The sequence below is a fragment of the Delphinus delphis genome, chromosome 10, assembly GCF_949987515.2.
Source record: "Delphinus delphis chromosome 10, mDelDel1.2, whole genome shotgun sequence".
In the NCBI taxonomy this organism is placed as follows: domain Eukaryota; kingdom Metazoa; phylum Chordata; class Mammalia; order Artiodactyla; family Delphinidae; genus Delphinus; species Delphinus delphis.
Genome location: NC_082692.2, coordinates 25,567,048 through 25,586,936, shown reverse-complemented (window position 1 = coordinate 25,586,936; position 19,889 = coordinate 25,567,048). Strand labels below are relative to the sequence as shown.

Here is a 19,889-nt window from a genome sequence, read left to right as displayed (position 1 = left end):
TCCACCTCACTACAGATAACTCAGTTTCGTTTCTTTTTATGGCTGAGTAATATTCCATTGTATATATGTGCCACATCTTCTTTATCCATTCATCTGTCGATGGACATTTAGGTTGCTTCCATATCCTGGCTATTGTAAACAGTGCTTCAATGAATGTTGTGGTACATACGTCTCTCTTTTTTTTTTTTTTTTTTTTTTTTTTTTTTGCGGTATGCGGGCCTCTCCCTGTTGTGGCCTCTCCCGTTGCGGAGCACAGGCTCCAGACGCACAGGCTCAGCGGCCATGGCTCACGGCCCAGCCGCTCCGTGGCATGTGGGATCTTCCTGGACCGGGGCACGAACCTGTGTCCCCTGCATCGGCAGGCAGACTCTCAACCACTGCGCCACCAGGGAAGCCCCGTACGTCTCTTTTTGAATTATGGTTTTCTCAGGGCATATGCCCAGTAGTGGGATTGCTGGGTCATATGGTAGTTCTACTTTAGTTTTTTAAGAAACCTCTGTACTGTTCTCCATAGTGGTTGTATCAATTTACATTCCCACCAACAGTGCAGGAGGGTTCCCTTTTCACCACATCCCCTCTGGCATTTATTGTTCTAGATTTTTTGATAATGGCCATTCTGACCAGTGTGAGGTGATACCTCACTGTAGTTTCTCTAATAATTAGTGATGTTGAGCATCTTTTCATGTGCCTCTTGGCCATCTGTATATCTTCTTTGGTGAAATGTCTATTTAGGTCTTCCACCCATTTTTTAATTGGATTATTTGATTTTTTTGATATTGAGCTCCATGAGCTGTTTGTATATTTTAGAGATTAATCCTTTGTCCATTGTTTCATTTGCAAATATTTTCTCCCATTTTGAGGGTTGTCTTTTTGTCTTGTTTATGTTTTCCTTTGCTATGCAAAAGCTTTTAAGTTTCATTAGGTCCCATTTGTTTATTTTTGTTTTTATTTTCATTACTCTAGGAGGTGGGTCAAAAAAGATCTTGCTGTGGTTTATGTCAGAGTGTTTTTCCTATGTTTCCTCTAAGTTTTATAGTGTCTGATCGTACATTTAGGTCTTTAATCCATTTTGAGTTTATTTTTGTGTATGGTGTTGGGGAGTGTTCTAATTTCATTCTTTTACATGTAGCTGTCCAGTTTTCCCAGCACCACTTATTGAAGAGGCTGTCTTTTCTCCATTGTACGTTCTTACCTCCTTTGTCGTAAATTAGGTGACCATATGTGCGTGGGTCTGTCTCCGGGCTTTCTGTCCTGTACCATTGATCTATATTTCTGTTTTTGTGCCAGTACCATACTGTCTTGATTACTGTAGCTTTGTAGGATAGTCAGAAGTCGGGGAGCCTGATTCCTCCAGCTCCATTTTTCTTTCTCAAGATTGCTTTGGCTATTCGGGATCTTTTGTGTCTCCATACAAATAGTAAAATTTTTTGTTCTAATTCTGTGAAGAATGTCGTCGTTAGTTTGATAGGGACTGCATAGAATCTGTAGATTGCTTTGGGTAGTATAGTCATATTCGCAATATTGATTCTTCCAATCCAAGAACATAGTATATTTCTCCATCTGTTTCTGTCATCTTTGATTTCTTTCATTAGTGTTTTATAGTTTTCTGAGTACAAGTCTTTCACCTCTTTATGTAGGTTTATTCCTAGGTATTTTGTTCTTTTTGTTGCAGTGGTAAACGGGATTGTCTCCTCAATTTCTCTTTCTGATTTTTCATTGTTAGTGTATAGGAATGCCAGAGATTTCTGTGCATTAATTTTGTATCCTTCAACCTTACCAAATTCATTGATTAGTTCTAGTAGTTTTCTGGTGGTATAGGATTTTCTATGTATCATGTCATCTGCAAACAGTGACAATTTTACTTCTTCTTTTCCAATTTGTATTCCTTTTATTTCTTTTTCTCCTCTGATTGCCATGGCTGGGGCTTCCAGAACTATGTTGAATAATAGTGGCGAGAGTGGACATCCTTGTCTTGTTCCTGATCTTAGCGGAAATGCTTTCAGTTTTTCATCATTGAGTATGATGTTTGCTGTGGGTTTGTCATATATGGCCTTTATTATGTTGAGGTAGGTTCCAGCTATGCCCACTTTCTGGAGAGTTTTTATCATAAATGGGTGTTGAATTTTGTCAAAAGCTTTTTCTGCATCTATTGAGATGATCATATGGTTTTTATTCCTTAATTTGTTAATATGGCATATCACATTGATTGACTTAAGTATACTGAAGAATCCTTGCATCCCTGGGATAAATCCCACTTGATCATGGTGTATGATCCTTTTAATATGTTGTTGGATTCTGTTAGCTAGTATTTTGTTCAGGATTTTTACATCTGTCTTCATCAGTGATACTGGTCTGTAATATTCTTTTTTTGTGATATCTTTTTCTGGTTTTGGTATCAGGGTGATGGTGGCTTTGTAGAATGAATTTGGGAGTGTTCCTCCCTCTGCAAGTTTTTGGAAGAGTTTGAGAAGGATCAGTGTTAGCTCTTCTCTAAATGTTTGATAGAATTCGCCTGTGAAGCCATCTGGTCCTGGACTTTTGTTTGTTGGATGATTTTTAGTTACAGTTTCAATTTAATTACTTGTGATAGGTCTGTTTATACTTTCTAATTCTTCCTGGTTCAGTTTTGGAAAATTGTACCTTTCCAAGAATTTGTCCATTTCTTCGTGGTTGTCCATTTTATTGGCATATAGTTGTTTGTAGTAGTCTCTTATAATCCTTTGTATTTCTGCAGTGTCAGTTGTGATTTCTCCTTTTTCATTTCTAATTTTATTGATTTGTGTCCTCTCTCTTTTTTTCTTGATGAGTCTGGCTAAGGGTTTATCAATTTTATCTTCTCAAAGAACCAGCTTTTTGTTTTATTGATCTTTGCTATTGTTTTCTTTGTTTCTATTTCTTTTATTTCTGCTCTGATCTTTATTATTTCTTTCCTTCTACTGACTTTGGGTTTTCTTTGTTCTTCTTTCTGTAGTTGCTTCAGGTGTAAGGTTAGATTGTTTATTTGAGATTTTTCTTGTTTCTTGAGGTGAGATTGAATTGCTATAAACTTCCCTCTTAGAACTGCTTTTGCTGTGTCCCATAGGTTTTGGGTTGTCGTGTTTTCATTGTCATTTGTTTCTGTGTATTTTTTTTATTTCTTCTTTGATTTCTTCAGTGATCTCTTGGTTATTTAGTAGCGCACTGTTTAGCTTCCATGTATTTGTGTTTTTACAGTTTTTTTCCTGTAATTGATTCCCAGTCTCATAGCGTTGTGGTCAGAAAAGATGCTTGATATGATTTCAGTTTTCTTAAATTTTCTGAGGCTTGATTTGTGACCCAAGATGTGATCTATCCTGGAGAATCTTCCGTGTGCACTTGAAAAGAAAGTGTATTCTGCTACTTTCAGGCAGAATGTTCTTATAAATATCAATTAAACCTATCTGGTCTGTTGTGTCATTTAAAGGTTGTGTTTCCTTATTTATTTTCTGTTTGATCTGTCCTTTGGTGTGAGTGGGGTGTTAAAGTCCCCTACTATTATTGTGTTACTGTCGATTTCCCCTTTCATGGTTGTTAGCATTTGCCTTAGGTATTGGGGTGTTCCTATGTTGGGTGTATAAATATTTACAATTGCTATATCTTCTACTTGGATTGATCCCTTGATCATTATGTACTGTCCTTCCTTATCTTTTGTAACAGTCTTTATTTTAAAGTCTATTTTATCTGATACGAGTATTGCTACTCCAGCTTTCTTTTGATTTCCATTTGCATGGAGTATCTTTTTCCATCCCTTCACTTTCAGTCTGTATGTGTCCCTAGGTCTGAAGTGGGTCTCTTGTAGACAGCATATATATGGGCCTGTTTTTGTATCCATTCAGCCAGTCTGTGTCTTTTGGTTGGGGCATTTAATCCATTTACATTCAGGGTTATTATCAATATGTATGTTCCTGTTACCGTTTTCTCAACTGTTTTTGGTTTGTTTTTGTGGGTCTTTTTCTTCTCTTGTGTTTCCTGCCTAGAGAAGTTTCTTTAGCATTTGTTGTAAAGCTGATTTGGTAGTGCTGAATTCTCTTAGCTTTTGCTTGTCTGAAAAACTTTTGATTTTTCCATCGAATCTGAATGAGATCCTTGCTGGGTAGAGTAAACTTGGTTGTAGGTTTTTCTCTTTCATCACTTCAAGTATATCCTGCCACTCCCTTCTGGCCTGCAGAGTTTCTGCTGAAAAATCAGCTGATAACCTTATGGGGATTCCTTTGTATGTTATTTTTTGTTTTTCCCTTGCTGCTTTTAATGTTTTTTCTTTGAAATTAATTTTGGTTAGTTTGATTAATATGTGTCTTGGTGTGCTTCTCCTAGAGTTTATCCTGCATGGGACTCTCTGTGCTTCCTGGATTTGGGTGACTATTTCCTTTCCCATGTTAGGGAAGTTTTCAACTATAATCTCTTCAAATATTTTCTCACAGATTTTTCTCCTCCTCTTTTTCTCCTCCTCTTCTGGGACCCCTATAATTTGAATGTTGGTGCGTTTAGTGTTGTCCCAGAGGTCTCTGACATTGTCTTCAATTCTTTTCATTCTTTTTTGTTTATTCTGCTCCTCAGCAGTTGTTTCCTTTTCTCCTCCTCTTCTGGGACCCCTTTTTCTTTTTCTCCTCCTCTTCTGGGACCCCTGTAATTTGAATGTTGGTGCGTTTAGTGTTGTCCCAGAGGTCTCTGACATTGTCTTCAATTCTTCTCATTCTTTTTTGTTTATTCTGCTCCTCAGCAGTTATTTCCACCATTTTGTTTTCCAGCTCACTTATTCGTTCTTCTGCCTCAGTTATTGTTATTGATTCCTTCTAGTGTATTTTTCATTTCAGTTATTGTGTTGTTCATCTCTGTTTCTTCTTTAGTTCTTCTAGATCTTTGTTAAACATTTCTTGTATTTTCTCAATCCGTTCCTCCATTATATTTCTGAGATTCTGGATCACGTTTACTATCATTACTCTGAATTCTTTTTCAGGTAGATTGCCTATTTCCTCTTCATTTATTTGGTCTTGTAGGTTTTTACCTTGCTCCTTCATCTGTGACATATTTTTTTGTCATCTCATTTTTTTTTTTAATGTGTGGGATTGTGTTCCTGTCTTACTGGTTGTTTGGCCTGCGGCTTCCAACACTGGAGTTTGTAGGCTGTTGGGTAGAGCTGGGTCTTGGTGCCAAGATGAGGACCTCCGGAAGACCTCCCTCCTATAAGTATTCCCTGGGGTCTGAGGTTCTCTGTTAGTCCAGTGGTTCAGACTCAGAGCTCCCACCACAGGAGCTTCGGCCTGAACCCCGGCTCATGATCCAAGATCCCACAAGCCGTGCGGGGCGGCAACAAAAGAAAGGAGAACAATAACAAAGTAAAAAATATAATTAGACTAGGAAACTAACAGATATGTTAGAAAGAATATAAAAATAAAAATATAGATGAAACAACAACCAGAAGATAAAACAGAACCACAGTAGTAAAAAAGAGGAGGATAAAATTTTTTTTAAAAAAAGGTGGAAAAGGCCTTGGCTGTGGAGGGCAGGGCCTAAACAGGAGTGGGGTTTGGGTGGTGGGCGGGGCCTATGCTTAGGACCCACAGGGCTGGAAAAGGTCCTGGAGGCTGTTGGGGGTGGGGCTTAGGCTCAACAGAGGGGGCCCAGGCGTCCCTCCTGCCTCCAGTCTCAGAGGACAGGGGACCCCACCTGGGAGCCCAGTAGGCTTCCTGGGCTCGAGTGGGTGGGGCAGACACCCACTGGTCCTGGAGGGTCTCTCCCACCTGCCTCTCCTGTTCTCCCCCTACACCCCCAGGGCCACCTCGGCCTGCAGGGGTCCTCTGAGGGCATAGGACCTGGCCTGAGAGTCGGGCAGACTTCCCTGGCCCATTGGGCAGGGGAAATGCTGGGTGCCCTCCCCACTGATCTGAGCCCCTGAGGGTGCCTCCAGGTGTGCGAACCCCTCCCCCCTCCTCAGCCGCCCCTCAGGGGCTCTGGTCCTGTCTGGCCTCCACTTCTCCTCCCCACTCAGTCCCCTGATGTCCTACCAGTTCGCTTGGGGGTTCTTCCTGTCTCCTTGGGCATCAAGGTCCCCCACCAGCGTCCAGCAGGCACCCTAGTTGTGGGGAGACAGGAACTCTGTGTCTTCCCACACTGCCATCTTGACTCCGCCCCCAGTTTCATTCTTTTGCATGTGGATATCCAGTTTTCCCAGCACCATTTACTGAAGTCTATCCTTTCTCCATTGTGTATTCTTGGCACCCTTGTTAAAGATTAGTTGACCATATATGTGTGGGCTTATTTCTGGGCTCTCTGTTCTATTCCTTTGGTCTATGTGTCTGTTTTTATAGCAGTTCCATACTGATTTGCTTACTATAGCTTTGTAATACAGTTGGAAATCAGGAAGTGTGTTGCCTCCAGCTTTGTTCTTCTTTCTCAGTATTGCTTTGGCTATTTGGGTTTTTATTTTGTTTTTCGTAGTTCCATATGAATTTTAGGATTTTTTTTCTATTTCTGTGAAAAATGCCATTGGAATTTTGGTGGGGATTGCATTGAATCTATAGATGGCTTTGCATAGTATGAACATTTTAACAGTGTTAATTCTTCCAATTCAAGAATACAAAATATCTTTCCATTTGCCTTCTTTGGTTTCTTTGATCAATGTCTTACAGTTTTCAATGTATAGGCCTTTCACCTTCTTGGTTAAATTTATTACTAAGTAATTTTTAAAAAGCTATTGTAAGTGAAATCGTTTTCTTAATTTTTCTTTCGATAGTTCATTGTCAGTATATAGAAAAGCAACTAATTTTTAAATAAATTTTATTTATTTTATTTTGGGCTGCATTGGGTCTTTGTTGCTGCGCACGGGCTTTAGTTGCAGCGAGTGGGGGCTACTCTGTTGCGGTGCACGGGTTTCTCATTGCAGTGGCTTCTCTTGTTGCAGAGCACGGGCTCTAAGTGTGTGGGCTCCAGTAGTTGTGGCACACAGGCTCAGTAGTTGTGGCTCACGGGCTCTGGAGTGCAGGCTCAGTAGTTGTGGCGCACAGGCTTTGTTGCTCTGCGGCATGTGGGATCCTCCTGGACCAGGGCTCGAACCTATATCCCCTGCACTGGCAGGTGGATTCTTAACTACTGTGCCACCAGGGACGTTCAAAAGCAACTAATTTTTGTATGTTGGTTTTGTATACTGAATTTGTTGATTACTTCTAATAGTTTTTTGGTAGTCTTTAGCATTTTCTAAAGACTAATATATGGTATTAAGATCATGTCATCTGGAAACAAAGTTTTACTTCCTCCTTTCCTATTTGGATGCCTTTCATTTCTTTTTCTTGCCTAATTTCTCTGGCTAGGTCTGTGTTGAATAGAAGTGGCAAGAGTAGGTATCTTTGTCTTGTTCCTGATCTTACAGAGTGGGCATCATTGTCTTGTTCACTACTGGGTATGAAGTTAGCTGGGGGCTTGTCATGTGTGGCCTTTATAACATTGAGGTACATTCTTTCTATACCTAATTTGTTGAGAGTTTTCATCATGAAAGAATATTGAATTTTGTCAGATGCTTTTTCTGTATTTATTGAGATGATCATACGATTTTTATTCTTCATTCTGTTAATGTGGTGTATTGATTTGTGTATGTTGAATCATCCTTGCATGGTAAGGATAAATCCCACTTGATCATGATGTACGATCCTTTTAATGTGCTGTTGAATTCAGTATGCTAGTGTTTTGTTGAGGACTTTTGTGTTCACCGGGGATATTGGTCTGTAATTTTCTTTTCTTGTAGTGTCCTTGTTTGGTGTTGATGTCAAAGTAATGCTGGCCTTGTAGTACGAATTTGGGAGTGTTTCCTCCTCTTCACTTTTTTGGAGGAGTTTGAGAAGGATTGGTATTAATTCTTTAAATGTTTGGTACAATTCACCATGAAACTGTCTGGTCCTGGGCTTTTCTTTGTTGGGAGGTTTTTGACTACTGATTAAATCTCCTTACTTGTTATTGGTCTGTTCAGATTTTCTATTTCTTCATGATTCAGGCTTGGTAGGTTGTGTGTTTCCAGGAATTTATCCATTTCTTCCAGGTTATCCAATCTGTTGATGTGTAATTGTTCATGGTAGTCTCTTCCAACCCTTTGTATTTCTGTGGTATTAGTTGTAATGTCTCCTCTCATTTCTGATTTTAAGTCTTTTCTCTTTTTTTAAAAATTGGTCAAGCTAAAAGTTTGTCAGTTGTTTATCTTTTTTAAAAAAACAGCTCTTAGTTTCACTGATCTTTTCTATAATTTTTCTAGTCTCTCTTTATATCTGCTCTGATCTTTATTATTTCCTTTCTTCTGCTAACTTCAGGCTTAGTTTTTTCTTTTTCTAGTTCCTTGAGGTATAAACTAGGTTGTTTATGTGAGATCTTTCTTTTTTCTATTATTTATTTATTTTGCCTGCGCCATGCGGCTTGCAGGATCTTTGGTCCCCCACCAGCGATTGAACCCAGGCCACAGCAGTGAAAGCACCAAGTCCTAACCACTGGTCCGCCAGGGAACTCCCTCTTTTTTCTTAATGTAGGCATTTATTACTGTGAACTTCCCTCTTAGAACTGCTTCTGCTGCATCCCATAAATTTTGGTGTGTAGTACAAGGGACCCTTGAACAACACAGGTTTGAACTGTGTCATCTACTTATATGCACATTTTTTCAGTAAATATGTATTATACTACTACACAATCCTTAATGCGTTGAATCTGCAGATACAGTCAGCCCTCCGAATATGTGGTTCCGTAAGTTATATGCAGATTTTTGACTGTGTGAAGGGTTGATGCCCCTAAACCCTGCTTTGTTCAAGGGTCAACTGTATTTCCATTTTTGCTTCTAGATATTTTGTTTCCCTTTTGATCCTCTTTGATTTCTTCATCATACTACTTTTTTTTTTTTTTTTTTTTTTTGTTTTGCGGTACGCGGGCCTCTCACTGTTGTGGCCTCTCCCGTTGCGGAGCACAGGCTCCGGACGCGCAGGCTCGGTGGCCATGGCTCACGGGCCCAGTCGCTCCGCGGCATGTGGGATCTTCCCGGACCAGAGCACGAACCCGTGTCCCCTGCATCGGCAGGCGGACTCTCAACCACTGCGCCACCAGGGAAGTCCCCATCATACTACTTTTAAGTCTGTTTCTAAAACATTTATTTTTAGATTCTGTAACATAGATGATGACAATCATGCGACTCCCACAAACACCAGACTTGGGGGTGGTAGTGGTGGTAGATTTGGCTCTTTGCGGGGATTTAATAGACGGCAGCAAGGGAGGCTGAGCCTAGTCAAGGTTCCTGCCGTGAGCTCAGCCATCTGCCAGCCCCTGCAGGCAAGTGTTGATCGGCTCAGCATCAGAGCTGTTTGTCGTCAGATGCTTCCCCCAACTTCACCAAGTGAGAACTTCGGTCACTGAGGTAAGACCATTCGAGAATAAACACCACATCCATCCATCTCCTCTCTCCACAGCCAGCAAACGGAAGAGGACCCAGGCGTGCAGGAACTGGAGGCCCTGATAGACACGATCCAGAGGCAAGGGAAAGATCACCCGTGCAGGGACAACATCTGCAAGATGTTTCAAATTTATGACAAGGAAGCTTCAGGACATGTGGACAGGGAGACGTTCTTTAAAATCTGTGACTCTTTTCACCTCCCAGTTGATGATTCCTTGGTTAAGGAGGTGAGTAGGATTTCCTGTTCAGGGTTGATTGCAGAGGCTGGGCACCGCTCACTCGTTCCCAAAGGCAGTTGCATTTGTATTTCATTTTAACTGGGGAAGACTTGGGGTGTTCACATCAGATCTGCTGTTTGGTCCTGATTATGGCATTTGCCCTCGACTCTAGCATTGGTATCCTTTCCTAACTGCTGCTGTAGGGCATCTCTTTAAGTGGGCAGGGGCCAGACAGCACAGAGCAGCCAGTGAACCATGTCAGGGCTAAAGGAGGGTGGCTGCCAAGGGCAGATTGAAAAGGTGGACTGAGCAGGATGGTGGGAACCTTTGACAGCTTCACAGCCTACGTTAGCCCATCAGTAGGGCTGGCGTGGGAGAGGGCGTGACCGCTGCCCTGGACAGCAGCATCCGCCAGTAGGGGTCCATGGTCAGCTGCCAGTGGAGGGATGACATGGACGATCCTCTCCGAGAGTTTCCATGAGGGAGCTGAAGAGGGCATTTCATACCTCTTTTTCGTTATAAACCCCTTTGACCATGGTTCCCCTAGAAGTCGGGACAAACTTTCTCCCACCGTTGCCAACGGTGGCTAATGTTATTGAGACATTCTCACTGATTAAGAACATTGTGATGCTGTAGTCCTTCTTAATGATACGTTAGGAAAAAGGGATGTTTGGAAGTTAGGTCTCATTTAGGGAAGCCTTCTGTTTGGGGCCAGTGTGACTAGGTTGGAGATGAGGGTTTTTCAGATGGGAACATTAGCAAGGAGTGAGGGAGGCAGGTAGAAGGATAACAGTTCAAGTGGGCCAAATACCCATCTAGCTTCCCAAGTCTCAGGCTGACAGCACACCCAGCCTTCGATTTCTTAGGTCATTTGTGCTATCTGTGACCTGACCTGGGAGAGAGGAGCTGCAGTCAGGGGAGGTGGGACAGGGAAAGCAGGGGCGGGATGGATTTGCACACGTCCTTAAAGTAGCCACAGCAGATCGGTGTGCTTACTGCCACTCACAGGTGTTTCAGGGGACTTGGTTTGAGCAGTGACATGACTAGATTTTTCTTTTAGGCTGTGATAGCAGCAACCTCTGCTATTCTAAGTCTTACTCTGTGCTGACTGGATGGACAAAGTCTTGTAATTGAATATAAGAACAAAAATGCTTTGGAAATGACAGTGCTCTTATAAATGTCAAACCTGAAACCTTGGGCAGGCCATTTACTCCATCTGAGCTTTGATTTCGTGAAGATGGGGATACTCTGACCTACCTTCCCGGTTTACAGGATCATTTCAGAATCAGCCAAGGATATATAAAAAGCCTGAGCTGGTTTACAAAGGCAGGGACAGGCACTAAAGAGCGCTGTGCAGCTGAGCTGAAGGCAGCCCATCTGTCTCTCACGGGCTCCCCTTCTCTCTCCCACAGCTCATCAGGATGTGCTCTCACGGAGAAGACAAGATTGACTACTATAACTTCGTCCGTGCTTTCTCCAACTGACCTGCTGAGGACAGAAAGCACAGTATTTTGAGGTTGGGCCTACATATACCTGTACTCTTCATAGAGGCATTTACAGAGCTCTTGAAATTATATTTCCTTTTTGGTTCTTTTACCACTGAAGTCTAAATTAAATTGGATCTTGTAGGAGCTAAGGTTGGTGCCTTATTTAGGGAGGGGAGATAGGGGTGTTGTGATGGTTAATTTTATGTGTCAACTTGACTAGATATGGGGTGCCTGGACATTTCTGGGTGTGTCTGTGAGGCCGTTTCTGGATGAGGTTAATATTTGAGTTGGTGGATGGAGTAAAGCAGATAGCCCTCTCCAATGTGGGTGGGCCCAATGTGGGTGGGCCCAATGTGGGTGGGCCCCACCCATTCCATTAAAGGCTTGAATAGAACAAAAAGGCTGACCTTTCCCTAATGAGAGAGAATTCCTCCGGCCTGCTTTGACATCGGCTTTTTCCTGCTTTTGGACTCAAACCGAGACATCGGCTCTTCTGGGGCTCCAGCCTGCTGGCCTTCAGACAGGAACTACTCCGTCAGCCCTCAGAGGCCTCCAGGTCGCTGGCAACAGATACTGGAGCTTGTCAGCTTCCTCGGTTACAGGAGCCAATTCCTTAATCGTCAGTCTCTTTCTCTCTGTATATACAGCCTATCGGTTCTGCTTCTCTGGAGAAAGAACCCTGACTAATGCAGGTGTAGAGTGACCAAGATCAGGAGGAGGATGCATGGAATTTGCTCAGACAGACATCAGGTCGGGTGTGGTGCTGCAGATGGTGCTGCCCGCCCCGCCAGGAAGTAGACACCATGTTTTCCAGTTGCAGTTCTAGGCCCATTAGTAGACCTGCATTTTATTTCATTTTATTATTTATTTATTTAAATTTATTTTTGGCTATGTTGGGTCTTTGTTGCTGCGTGCGGGCTTTCTCTAGTTGCGGCGAGCGGGGGCTACTCTTCGTTGTGGTGCGTGAGCTTCTCACTGCAGTGGCTTCTCTTGTTGCGGAGCACAGGCTCTAGGCACGCGGGCTCAGTAGTTGTGGCTCACAGGCTCTAGAGCGCAGGCTCAGTAGTTGTGGTGCACGGGCTTAGTTGCTTTGCGGCATGTGGGATGTTCCTGGACCAGGGCTCGAATCCATGTCCCCTGCATTGGCAGGCAGACACTGTGATAATAGAAAATATCACAGTGTGGTACACTGATTTGTTTCATGAAACTTTTGTTTCAAATGAGTGTGTATTTACTGGGTCATGATGTAAAACATTTCTTTATGTGGGCTGTAGTTAAAAAAAAAAAAAAATTTAGAAAAACTGCTTTTAGAGAGCCTGGCCTCAAGATAGGCAGAAAAGACTAGTAGCAGCTACTGGTTATCGACTGAGCTCTGATGGACTTTTCAGAAGCAGGGCTGCTCCTTAGTTGAAGTCAGCCACCAACTTCATCTTTATAAATGCTGTCTCTGATTCCTTCCTACCTGTACTCTGTCTGTACCACCAGGGGCCTGAAAATACCATCTAATTAGGGTGTATCAAGCCCGTATCTGTAGGCTTTAGGGGTACCTGAGAAGATGTCTCTAGATGTTTCCAGAAAATCAAGGGTCACTTGGGTGAGTGACTAGCCTGCTGGTGTAGGAGCACGAGCATGTTCCTATAAGAAATTATTGAGTGCTTTATTTGAACCATGAACTTAGCATTTACTATCCCTAAATCTTACCACCACCATTCCCTGTGAAAACAAGCAAACCAGCCAGCCGACACACCCCCAAAATGCTGAGCCCAGATGAGCAAGCAGGCTCAGAAAGGCCGACTGCCCAAGGTCACCAGCTTCTCCGGCTGAGCCGCTTGCTCTCTGTTGGCACCGTGCCTTTGTCTCAGGTACATGGTTCCTGTTGGGTCCTCATAGCCCATGCCTGTCCTCAACTAACTGCACTCATCTCCTGAGCTCTCTCTGGAGATGGTTCTGGAAAAACAGCAGACAGCCATGGGCAACAGGCCATCTGATGCCAGCAGTGTCCTGTGCCCACTGCTGGTACCAACACTCAGACAGCATCTATTCAGCACCTCCACTGACATCTGGTGGCTTTTACACACAGACTTAGCCCCATCCTCTCCTAGCCAAGTGACACCATAACACAGTCGTCCCCCTTATCCACACTTTCACTTTCCAGTTTTAGTTAAACATGGTCAGCCATGGTCTGGAAATATTAAATGGAACGCTCCAGAAATAATTCTTAAGTTTTAAACTGTGTGCCATTCTGAGTAGCGTGATGAGACCTTGCGCCCTCCCACTTTGTCCCTCCCGGGATCCCCAGCTGTCGGCATTGTCAGGGCTCAGTGATCCACGGTCACCTGGAGCAAGTGATCCTCTCCTGACGCGTCATCAGAAGGCCAGTAGAGCCCAGCGCTCCACCACAGCATCTGCATCATCCAGCTCACGCCACCTTGTCACTTGGGCACTCAGTCACCTCACATCGTAAGAAGAAGGGTGAGTGCAGCTCAGTAGGATGTTTTTAGAGACCACATTCACATACCTTTCATTATGGTGTATGGTTATAATTGTTCTATTTTGTTATCATTGTTAATCTCTTACTGTGCCTAATTTATAGATTTCACCATAGGTAGGTATGTGTAGGAAAAAACATAGCATATTTAGGGCCCAGAACTCTCTGGGGTTTCAGGCATCCATTGGGGGGGGGTCTCGGAACATTCCCATGGATGATGGGGGCAGCCGTAGAGCAGGCATCAGGCACAGTGCGCCTCCTTGTGGCGCTTCCTGCCCACACACCCCATGTCACCACACTCCTTTCCACGTTCACACTTCCCTGTTACAGACACCAGTAAAAATGAGGCTTATTACTACCCACCACTCAATGTAACTGACTCCTTCTCCGTCCTTAATTAATTCCAACTCCCTAACTAACTCACATGACCACAGGAACAAATATATATCTCAAAAGATATGCAGGAAATGACAGAGTGAAAAATGTTAGAAATGAGGCTGAAATTGATGCAAACTCGTTCTTCATATAAAAGCAAATGTGAGCAATACAAACAAGACTAGTTGATGCAAAGTCTTGCAAAGAATACAGCTGCCAGCAATATCATTATTTTAAAGCGCTCTTATCCTTTTCAGTCTTCAGGGGAGAAACATACTCTAATCAATTCCCAGACAGCCATCTAAGAGGTGGAATAAAATAATGCTTGCAACTTAAAAAAAAAAAAAAAGCAAATGTGAGCATCCAGATAAAAAGGAATAGAAGGAATTATACCCGAGACAAGCAGGTGAATAATTCAAGGCCTTTTATTCAGTTATTTCAAAAATATTTGTCGATCATTTGTTTCAAAATGTACATTTAAAAAAATCCATACAAAACCGTAATTTGTTTTAAAACCGGACAGAAAAAAAAAGGATTTGGAAAAATGTTCACTGAAAGTAAAAAGAGCCCCCCCCTCCCAAAAAAAACCCTTTTACGTGAAAGCATAAATATGGCAGGTACAAATTTTCCTTGAGTTCCTTGTTGAAATTTGGTCCATAACATGAATAGGCTAAAGTAGAAAAACAAAAAAACGCTTTGTCCACATTTGCATTATGAGTTGCTCAGGGCACCGGCAGCCTCAGCTCATCCTTCAGATGTTTGTTAAACAAGAGGAACTGAAAAAAATGAGGTGTGTAGTCTCATTACATAAACACTTGAATCTGTACCCAAGGAAATGGTACTTACAACCAGTCAGATCTGATCAGATGACCAGGGCTGTCCATGTGTGGCCGATTCCCAGGAAAACCTCCTTCCTCTCCACACGAACAAGAAACTCTAGAACCCTTACAGCGAACTGATGGTGATGCCTCAGGTGTCACACGGATCTTATTCCCAGATGCTGACTTATTAATGCCCCATCATGAGGATGTTTTTCCTTTTCAACAGTTTTAAAACTATATGGACTTCAAAGATGATGCTACAGTGTTCCACTTAGAGTGCCACCAGGGTCACAAGAATGACAGCAACAGAGGGAGCGTGGCTACTTTCTTCTGTGGGGATGACGACCACCCTCCCGTGGGTCCTGTCCACCCCAGTGGCCAGGCACTGGAAGGGACAGACGGCCTGTGGGAAAGACCACTGGCTAGGAGAGGTATTGCACAACCCGGAAGAGCAAGGACGAGGCAGGTGAGGGGCGGGCACACTGCGTGGGGGGGAGGGGTGCCCTGCAACAGTCCCCCCGGACCCACGTCAGACGGGCACCTGTGAGCGCCGCTTGTGACCGGGAAGTGAGAGTAAACACCTTACCGCAGAAACGCGGGGTCGAACGGGAAGCAGTATGGATGAGAAGAGGCTAGAGCCAGGGTGCCTCCTCTTTCACGTGCAAGGGGAGCTGGATGAGCAAGGCTTACCACGTGGGCCGAGGCGCGGAGGTCTGGTGCCCCTGGGAGCCCTGAGCTTCTCTGACAGGTAGGTGCCCGTGAAGGGGCCCTCACAGCCACCAGACACAAGGGAGAAACCGGACACCACCAGACCCGGACAGTGGCGGTGAGGCTAAGATGAATGAGGTGAAACTGTCACAATCCAGTCCCTTTAACGTGTAACTGTGCCAGGGCCCGGGGGGCTGGCCACACAGTGCAAGTGGAGGCCAGGAGACCATGGCACATAAGGCACTTCTGACACAAAAAGATACAGGATCAGCTCGGGGCAAAAAGGGGCTGCAGAGAGCTGGAATCCCCGTGCTTTTCGGGGCCCTCCGTAAAGAGAACGAGCCGCTGGGGGGAGGGGGCAGGGGACTGGCGGTCACCCTCAGCCTTTTGAGAGGAGTCACTGTTCACGAGAGAACTAGGCTCCAGGGGGGAGCTGGTGAAGGCTCCTCGCGGGGCCGGAGACTCGGCCTAAGTTCCAAGTGATCTGTCAAGACCCAGTTCTCCAGTCCTGCCCAGTCCCTCCTGAGGAGCTGGGCTGTGAGCTAGGATGGCAGCTGGGAGGGGGAGAAAGGCCACTCCCCACAGAAGCAGAGGCCCCGGCCATCAGGAACGGGTTCTGTTCACTGGGACGCTGACGCCCCAGCAGGGGAGTGAGTCCCGTGCAGACCTCCCTGCCTCCCTGGCCCCCAGGAACGGGTTCTGTTCACTGGGACGCTGACGCCCCAGCAGGGGAGTGAGTCCCGTGCAGACCTCCCTGCCTCCCTGGCCCCCAGGCCTAGCACAGACCACCAAGGAGGCTGAAGCCCGAAGGAAACCCTACGTGGTGGGGGGGCTTCGCGCCACTTTGAATTTAAAAAGGCTCCCAGGGACTAGAATTCTGTGTGGAATCGGGAGGGGGCGCACTCTCCACCCTATACCTCTTACTCAGCACTTAGGAGAAAGGTCCCCACAGCAAACGCAGCTGCATGCATCCCAGAACAGCCCGCCCGGCGCCAAGGCTTTCAAGTCAAGAGGAGCATCTGCAGAGGTGGCCAGAGCACAGGTGTCGAGTCTGGTTTCTGAAACGTTGGTAGCTCCACCTTGGGACAGGAAGGGAAAAGGTTCTCCCCAAGATGCAGGTCTGGCTCGGCCTGCTTCTCCTTCCCCCAGAACCTGCCCTGCCTTCAGAAGGGGCACCTGTAACCTACTATAGTGTAGCTATCAGAGCCTGGAGGGTAAAAATAACTTCCCATCACGGAGCCTCCAAGGAGGGGCACTGGCAGCTGGGATCACCTGTCCATCCCCCAGCCTCTCCCACGCCACCCTGCCCGGCGCCCCTGCACGCGTGCCAGCCAGGGATGCTGGGAGGGCAGGGGCTGCTGAGGTAGGTTAGCATCTGCTCTCCTCCTGGCGGATGGCACTGAGTGGCCTCTCAAACTTGGGGGTCTGGCCGGGCCTTCACAGAGAGTGTTTAAGACTGAAGAACATAGAACGGCCAAATCAGGACAAGCCAACCCAACAGGCTCTCAGGACGAACTGGAAGTGAGTTCTTTCGGCCCCTGGTAACATGCTTCGAGCCAGCCTGCCATGGCTTGGCTCTGCTCTGAAGCAAACATGCCAGGCACGCCTGGGGTGACAGGACACCTACAGTTTCCCTCTCACCCTCCCCTCAAACCATTCCTGAAACTGGCCGGTGGGACGCTAGCCTCACGCATGGTCTCAGGGGTTTCACGCAGCAGGAAAGATTTTCCCAACTCTCAATCAGGGACCCAACCCCGTCCTTTAGGAGGTGGCGAGAGTTAGCCCAGCCCCGGGCTGGTGGTACTACCTTGAGGAGGCGCACAGTATGAGGGGCCAACTTACAAGAGACCAAGGGCACACCAAGCACGTGTGCTCTGGCGGCGATCACCTCTGAACGTGAGAAAAGTCACTGCCCGATGGCAGGACCTCGGCTGCAGCTCCCACCTCCCGAGCCCACAGCAAGGAGGCCAGGTACCCGCTGAAGGCATGACTCAGCAGTGCTCCCTGGTGGGGGGGCGGCCTCCTGCACGCAGCAGGAGCAGTGCCAAGGCCAGGGACACAGCCTGGAGAGGACTGGGCCAGGCTTAGGAGGCTGCAGGCTGACGTGGGCTGCACAGCATCCCTGGGCCAAGTAGGAACACCGGCTCAGTCACAGTCACAGCCACAGCCTCGAGCGGGGAGGGAGGACCATTTGACTGAATGGCTGAGGGGTTCCAGACTGGGCCTGCGGGGTTGGTACAAGCCGCCCTTCCACCAACATTCTGCTTTGCAGCCCAGAAAAGTGTCAGGGAAGAAGGAAAGATGGGAAGAATTCGCATTTTCAAAAGCGCTGTCCCTCTCCTAAGGGTAATCAAAATAAGAGAAGATCTTCCCATCTCCCCGGCCTAATCCTGAACAGAGAGATGAGGGTCTACCAGGGTGTCAGGAAGCAAGTCCCCAGGCACTGGTAGATTAAAACTTCTCTCTGATGCAAGTGATCTGGAGAAGGGAGCTGCCTTGATGAAAAGACCCACTTCCCTGCCTTCTGGGTAATAATCCAGTTTGGTTTCTACTGTGATGTCAGGAAGAGGACCAGCACATCAAATGACACTAACATTCTTGTGCCCACAGCATTCAGGCCTCCTTGCTGAGAGCCTAGCTCCTTGCTGGAGGCCTTGTCTTTGGGGAGAGGGGGAGACCATGTGCGGGAAGGGGGCCAAAATATGCACATCAGCACGGCTGTGTCTGCCCATCTAACCAGCAGAGCGATTCTGAGTCAGCCTGGTTTCAAACCATCTAAAACGCTGTGGGTGTGCTCAGCAGAGGACAACGACAATTCCAAAGGACACTCAGCAAGTGAGGCCAGAGGACAGGGGGCCCAGGTGACCGACCCTGGGGCACCAGGGGCCACGGGGGGCGTAGTGTTCCTGCCGCGAGAGAGATGAAGTCAGGTGCAAGGCCGGCGCCCAGCTGGGCTGCTGGGCCTGGGGTTTAGCACCAGCACGTCCCCGGCCAGGCTGCTTTGCTAACTGCTGCTTGGTTTGGTTTTGGACGCTGGTGAACAGTGGGAAGAGCAATGCAGCTGGACCTGCCGAAGAAAGGCTAGGTTGGCGCCTCCGCTGTTTCTGCTGCGTTACTTTCCGGGAGGGCCCGCCGCTCTGGTCGCTTTGCCGCTGCTGCAGAGTGGGAAGACTCACCCTCCTTCAGCACATCCCCGACAGAGAGAGCGGGCTGGTGTCCAGGACCGGCCACTGGTGAGCTCTCCCGAGTCATGGGACCCGAGACAGCACCATCCTTCTGGACTGAGTCATCATGTCCCAAAGCCAAATGCCTTGGCGCTTCCAACTAGCAGTGGCCCCGCGGGGCCTCAAGATGGTGCGCGCAGAACTGGAATCATACTCTCGTCAGTTCCTCAGCACCTAGGAGACGACGATCCAGGAGGGCCAGTCTCCCCTCCTGCTGCCCATCCGCACGGGGATCTGCCGCCGGCCCTGGTGGAGGCTCCCCGGCACGAGGCTGCCGACCCGGACAGGTCCTGGGGATCTGGGTGGGGGACGGCCAGCACTACAGGCTTCGCCTCCTCTCGTTGTAAAAATCAGACACAGAAAAATTGCACAGTAAGGTAAATTAACAAGTAAAAAGAGAAGGAAACAGCTGTGAAGGAAGAGAAAGAGGAGGCCAGCAGAAAGGTAACCGTGAGAGGCCAGGCTTCTAGAAAACCCGACACAGGACAGAGGTGAGGATGTGAGGTGGCTGGAGGGAGGGAAAGAGGAAGATTTTTGGTTTTATTGAGAATGGTTCACAGAGAAAGAAGAGAAAGCCAAGACATAAAGAAGAGGAAAAGGCCCTGTGTGAAGACAGGTTTCTGCTGTGTGAGATGGGGCATCGGAGCAGGAGGGGGGCCTCCCTGCTGGGCCCGCGAGAGCATTCCTGTTCTCAGCACCCCGGCCCTAAGGAGACTTGAGTTTCTTAGTCCGTGTGGAGGTTCCGTTCTCTGCTTTCACCACTCCGTTTTCGTGGTAACCTGGGAATGAAGGGAGACAAACGCAGTGTTTCCGCTGGGGCAGGGGCGGGAGGCTGCGCACAGGATGAGCCGAGGGGACCTAGGCTGCAGCCCCCACAGCAAAGGGCACCAGCAGGCGGCTCCCAGGGGCTCCTGCCCCCCCCCCCAGGGTCTTGCTTCACTTGAGGTGGGTGGTCTCCGACTGTCCTTCCGCGGGAGGGGCTGGATGACACACAGCCACCAGGGAACAGGCAGAGGCCCACCCGCCACCCGCCCAGGCCTGAGGTGGGGCCAGAGCCTAGGCCTCAGCTCCTCTCGGGCCCCTGCGGGGCACCAGCCCCCTTCAGCAAAGGTCCCAGGACACGAAACGGTCAGGA

General features: G+C 46.8%; 2 protein-coding genes across 5 annotated transcripts in view; one reads left to right on the top strand and one right to left on the bottom strand.

Annotated features, from left to right (window-relative positions):
- EFHC1 (EF-hand domain containing 1) overlaps window positions 1-11,303 on the top strand; it is a 65,257-nt gene extending 53,954 nt beyond the window's left edge. For all 3 annotated transcript variants that reach the window (XM_060021679.1, XM_060021677.1, XM_060021678.1), the window contains 2 exons: window positions 9,450-9,660; window positions 11,064-11,303. In XM_060021679.1, the coding sequence (XP_059877662.1) occupies window positions 9,450-9,660; window positions 11,064-11,135 (283 nt within the window). In that variant the 3' untranslated portion in view covers window positions 11,136-11,303. The remainder of the gene's footprint in view (window positions 1-9,449; window positions 9,661-11,063) is intronic.
- A 2,789-nt stretch (window positions 11,304-14,092) lies between these two features.
- Window positions 14,093-19,889, bottom strand: part of TRAM2 (translocation associated membrane protein 2) — a 73,883-nt gene continuing 68,086 nt past the window's right edge. The window contains exon 11 of one of the 2 annotated variants that reach the window (XM_060021674.1): window positions 14,093-19,533. In XM_060021674.1, coding sequence (XP_059877657.1) covers window positions 19,460-19,533 — 74 coding nt within the window. In that variant the 3' untranslated portion in view covers window positions 14,093-19,459. The remainder of the gene's footprint in view (window positions 19,534-19,889) is intronic. The other variant, XM_060021673.1, reaches the window with a different exon arrangement.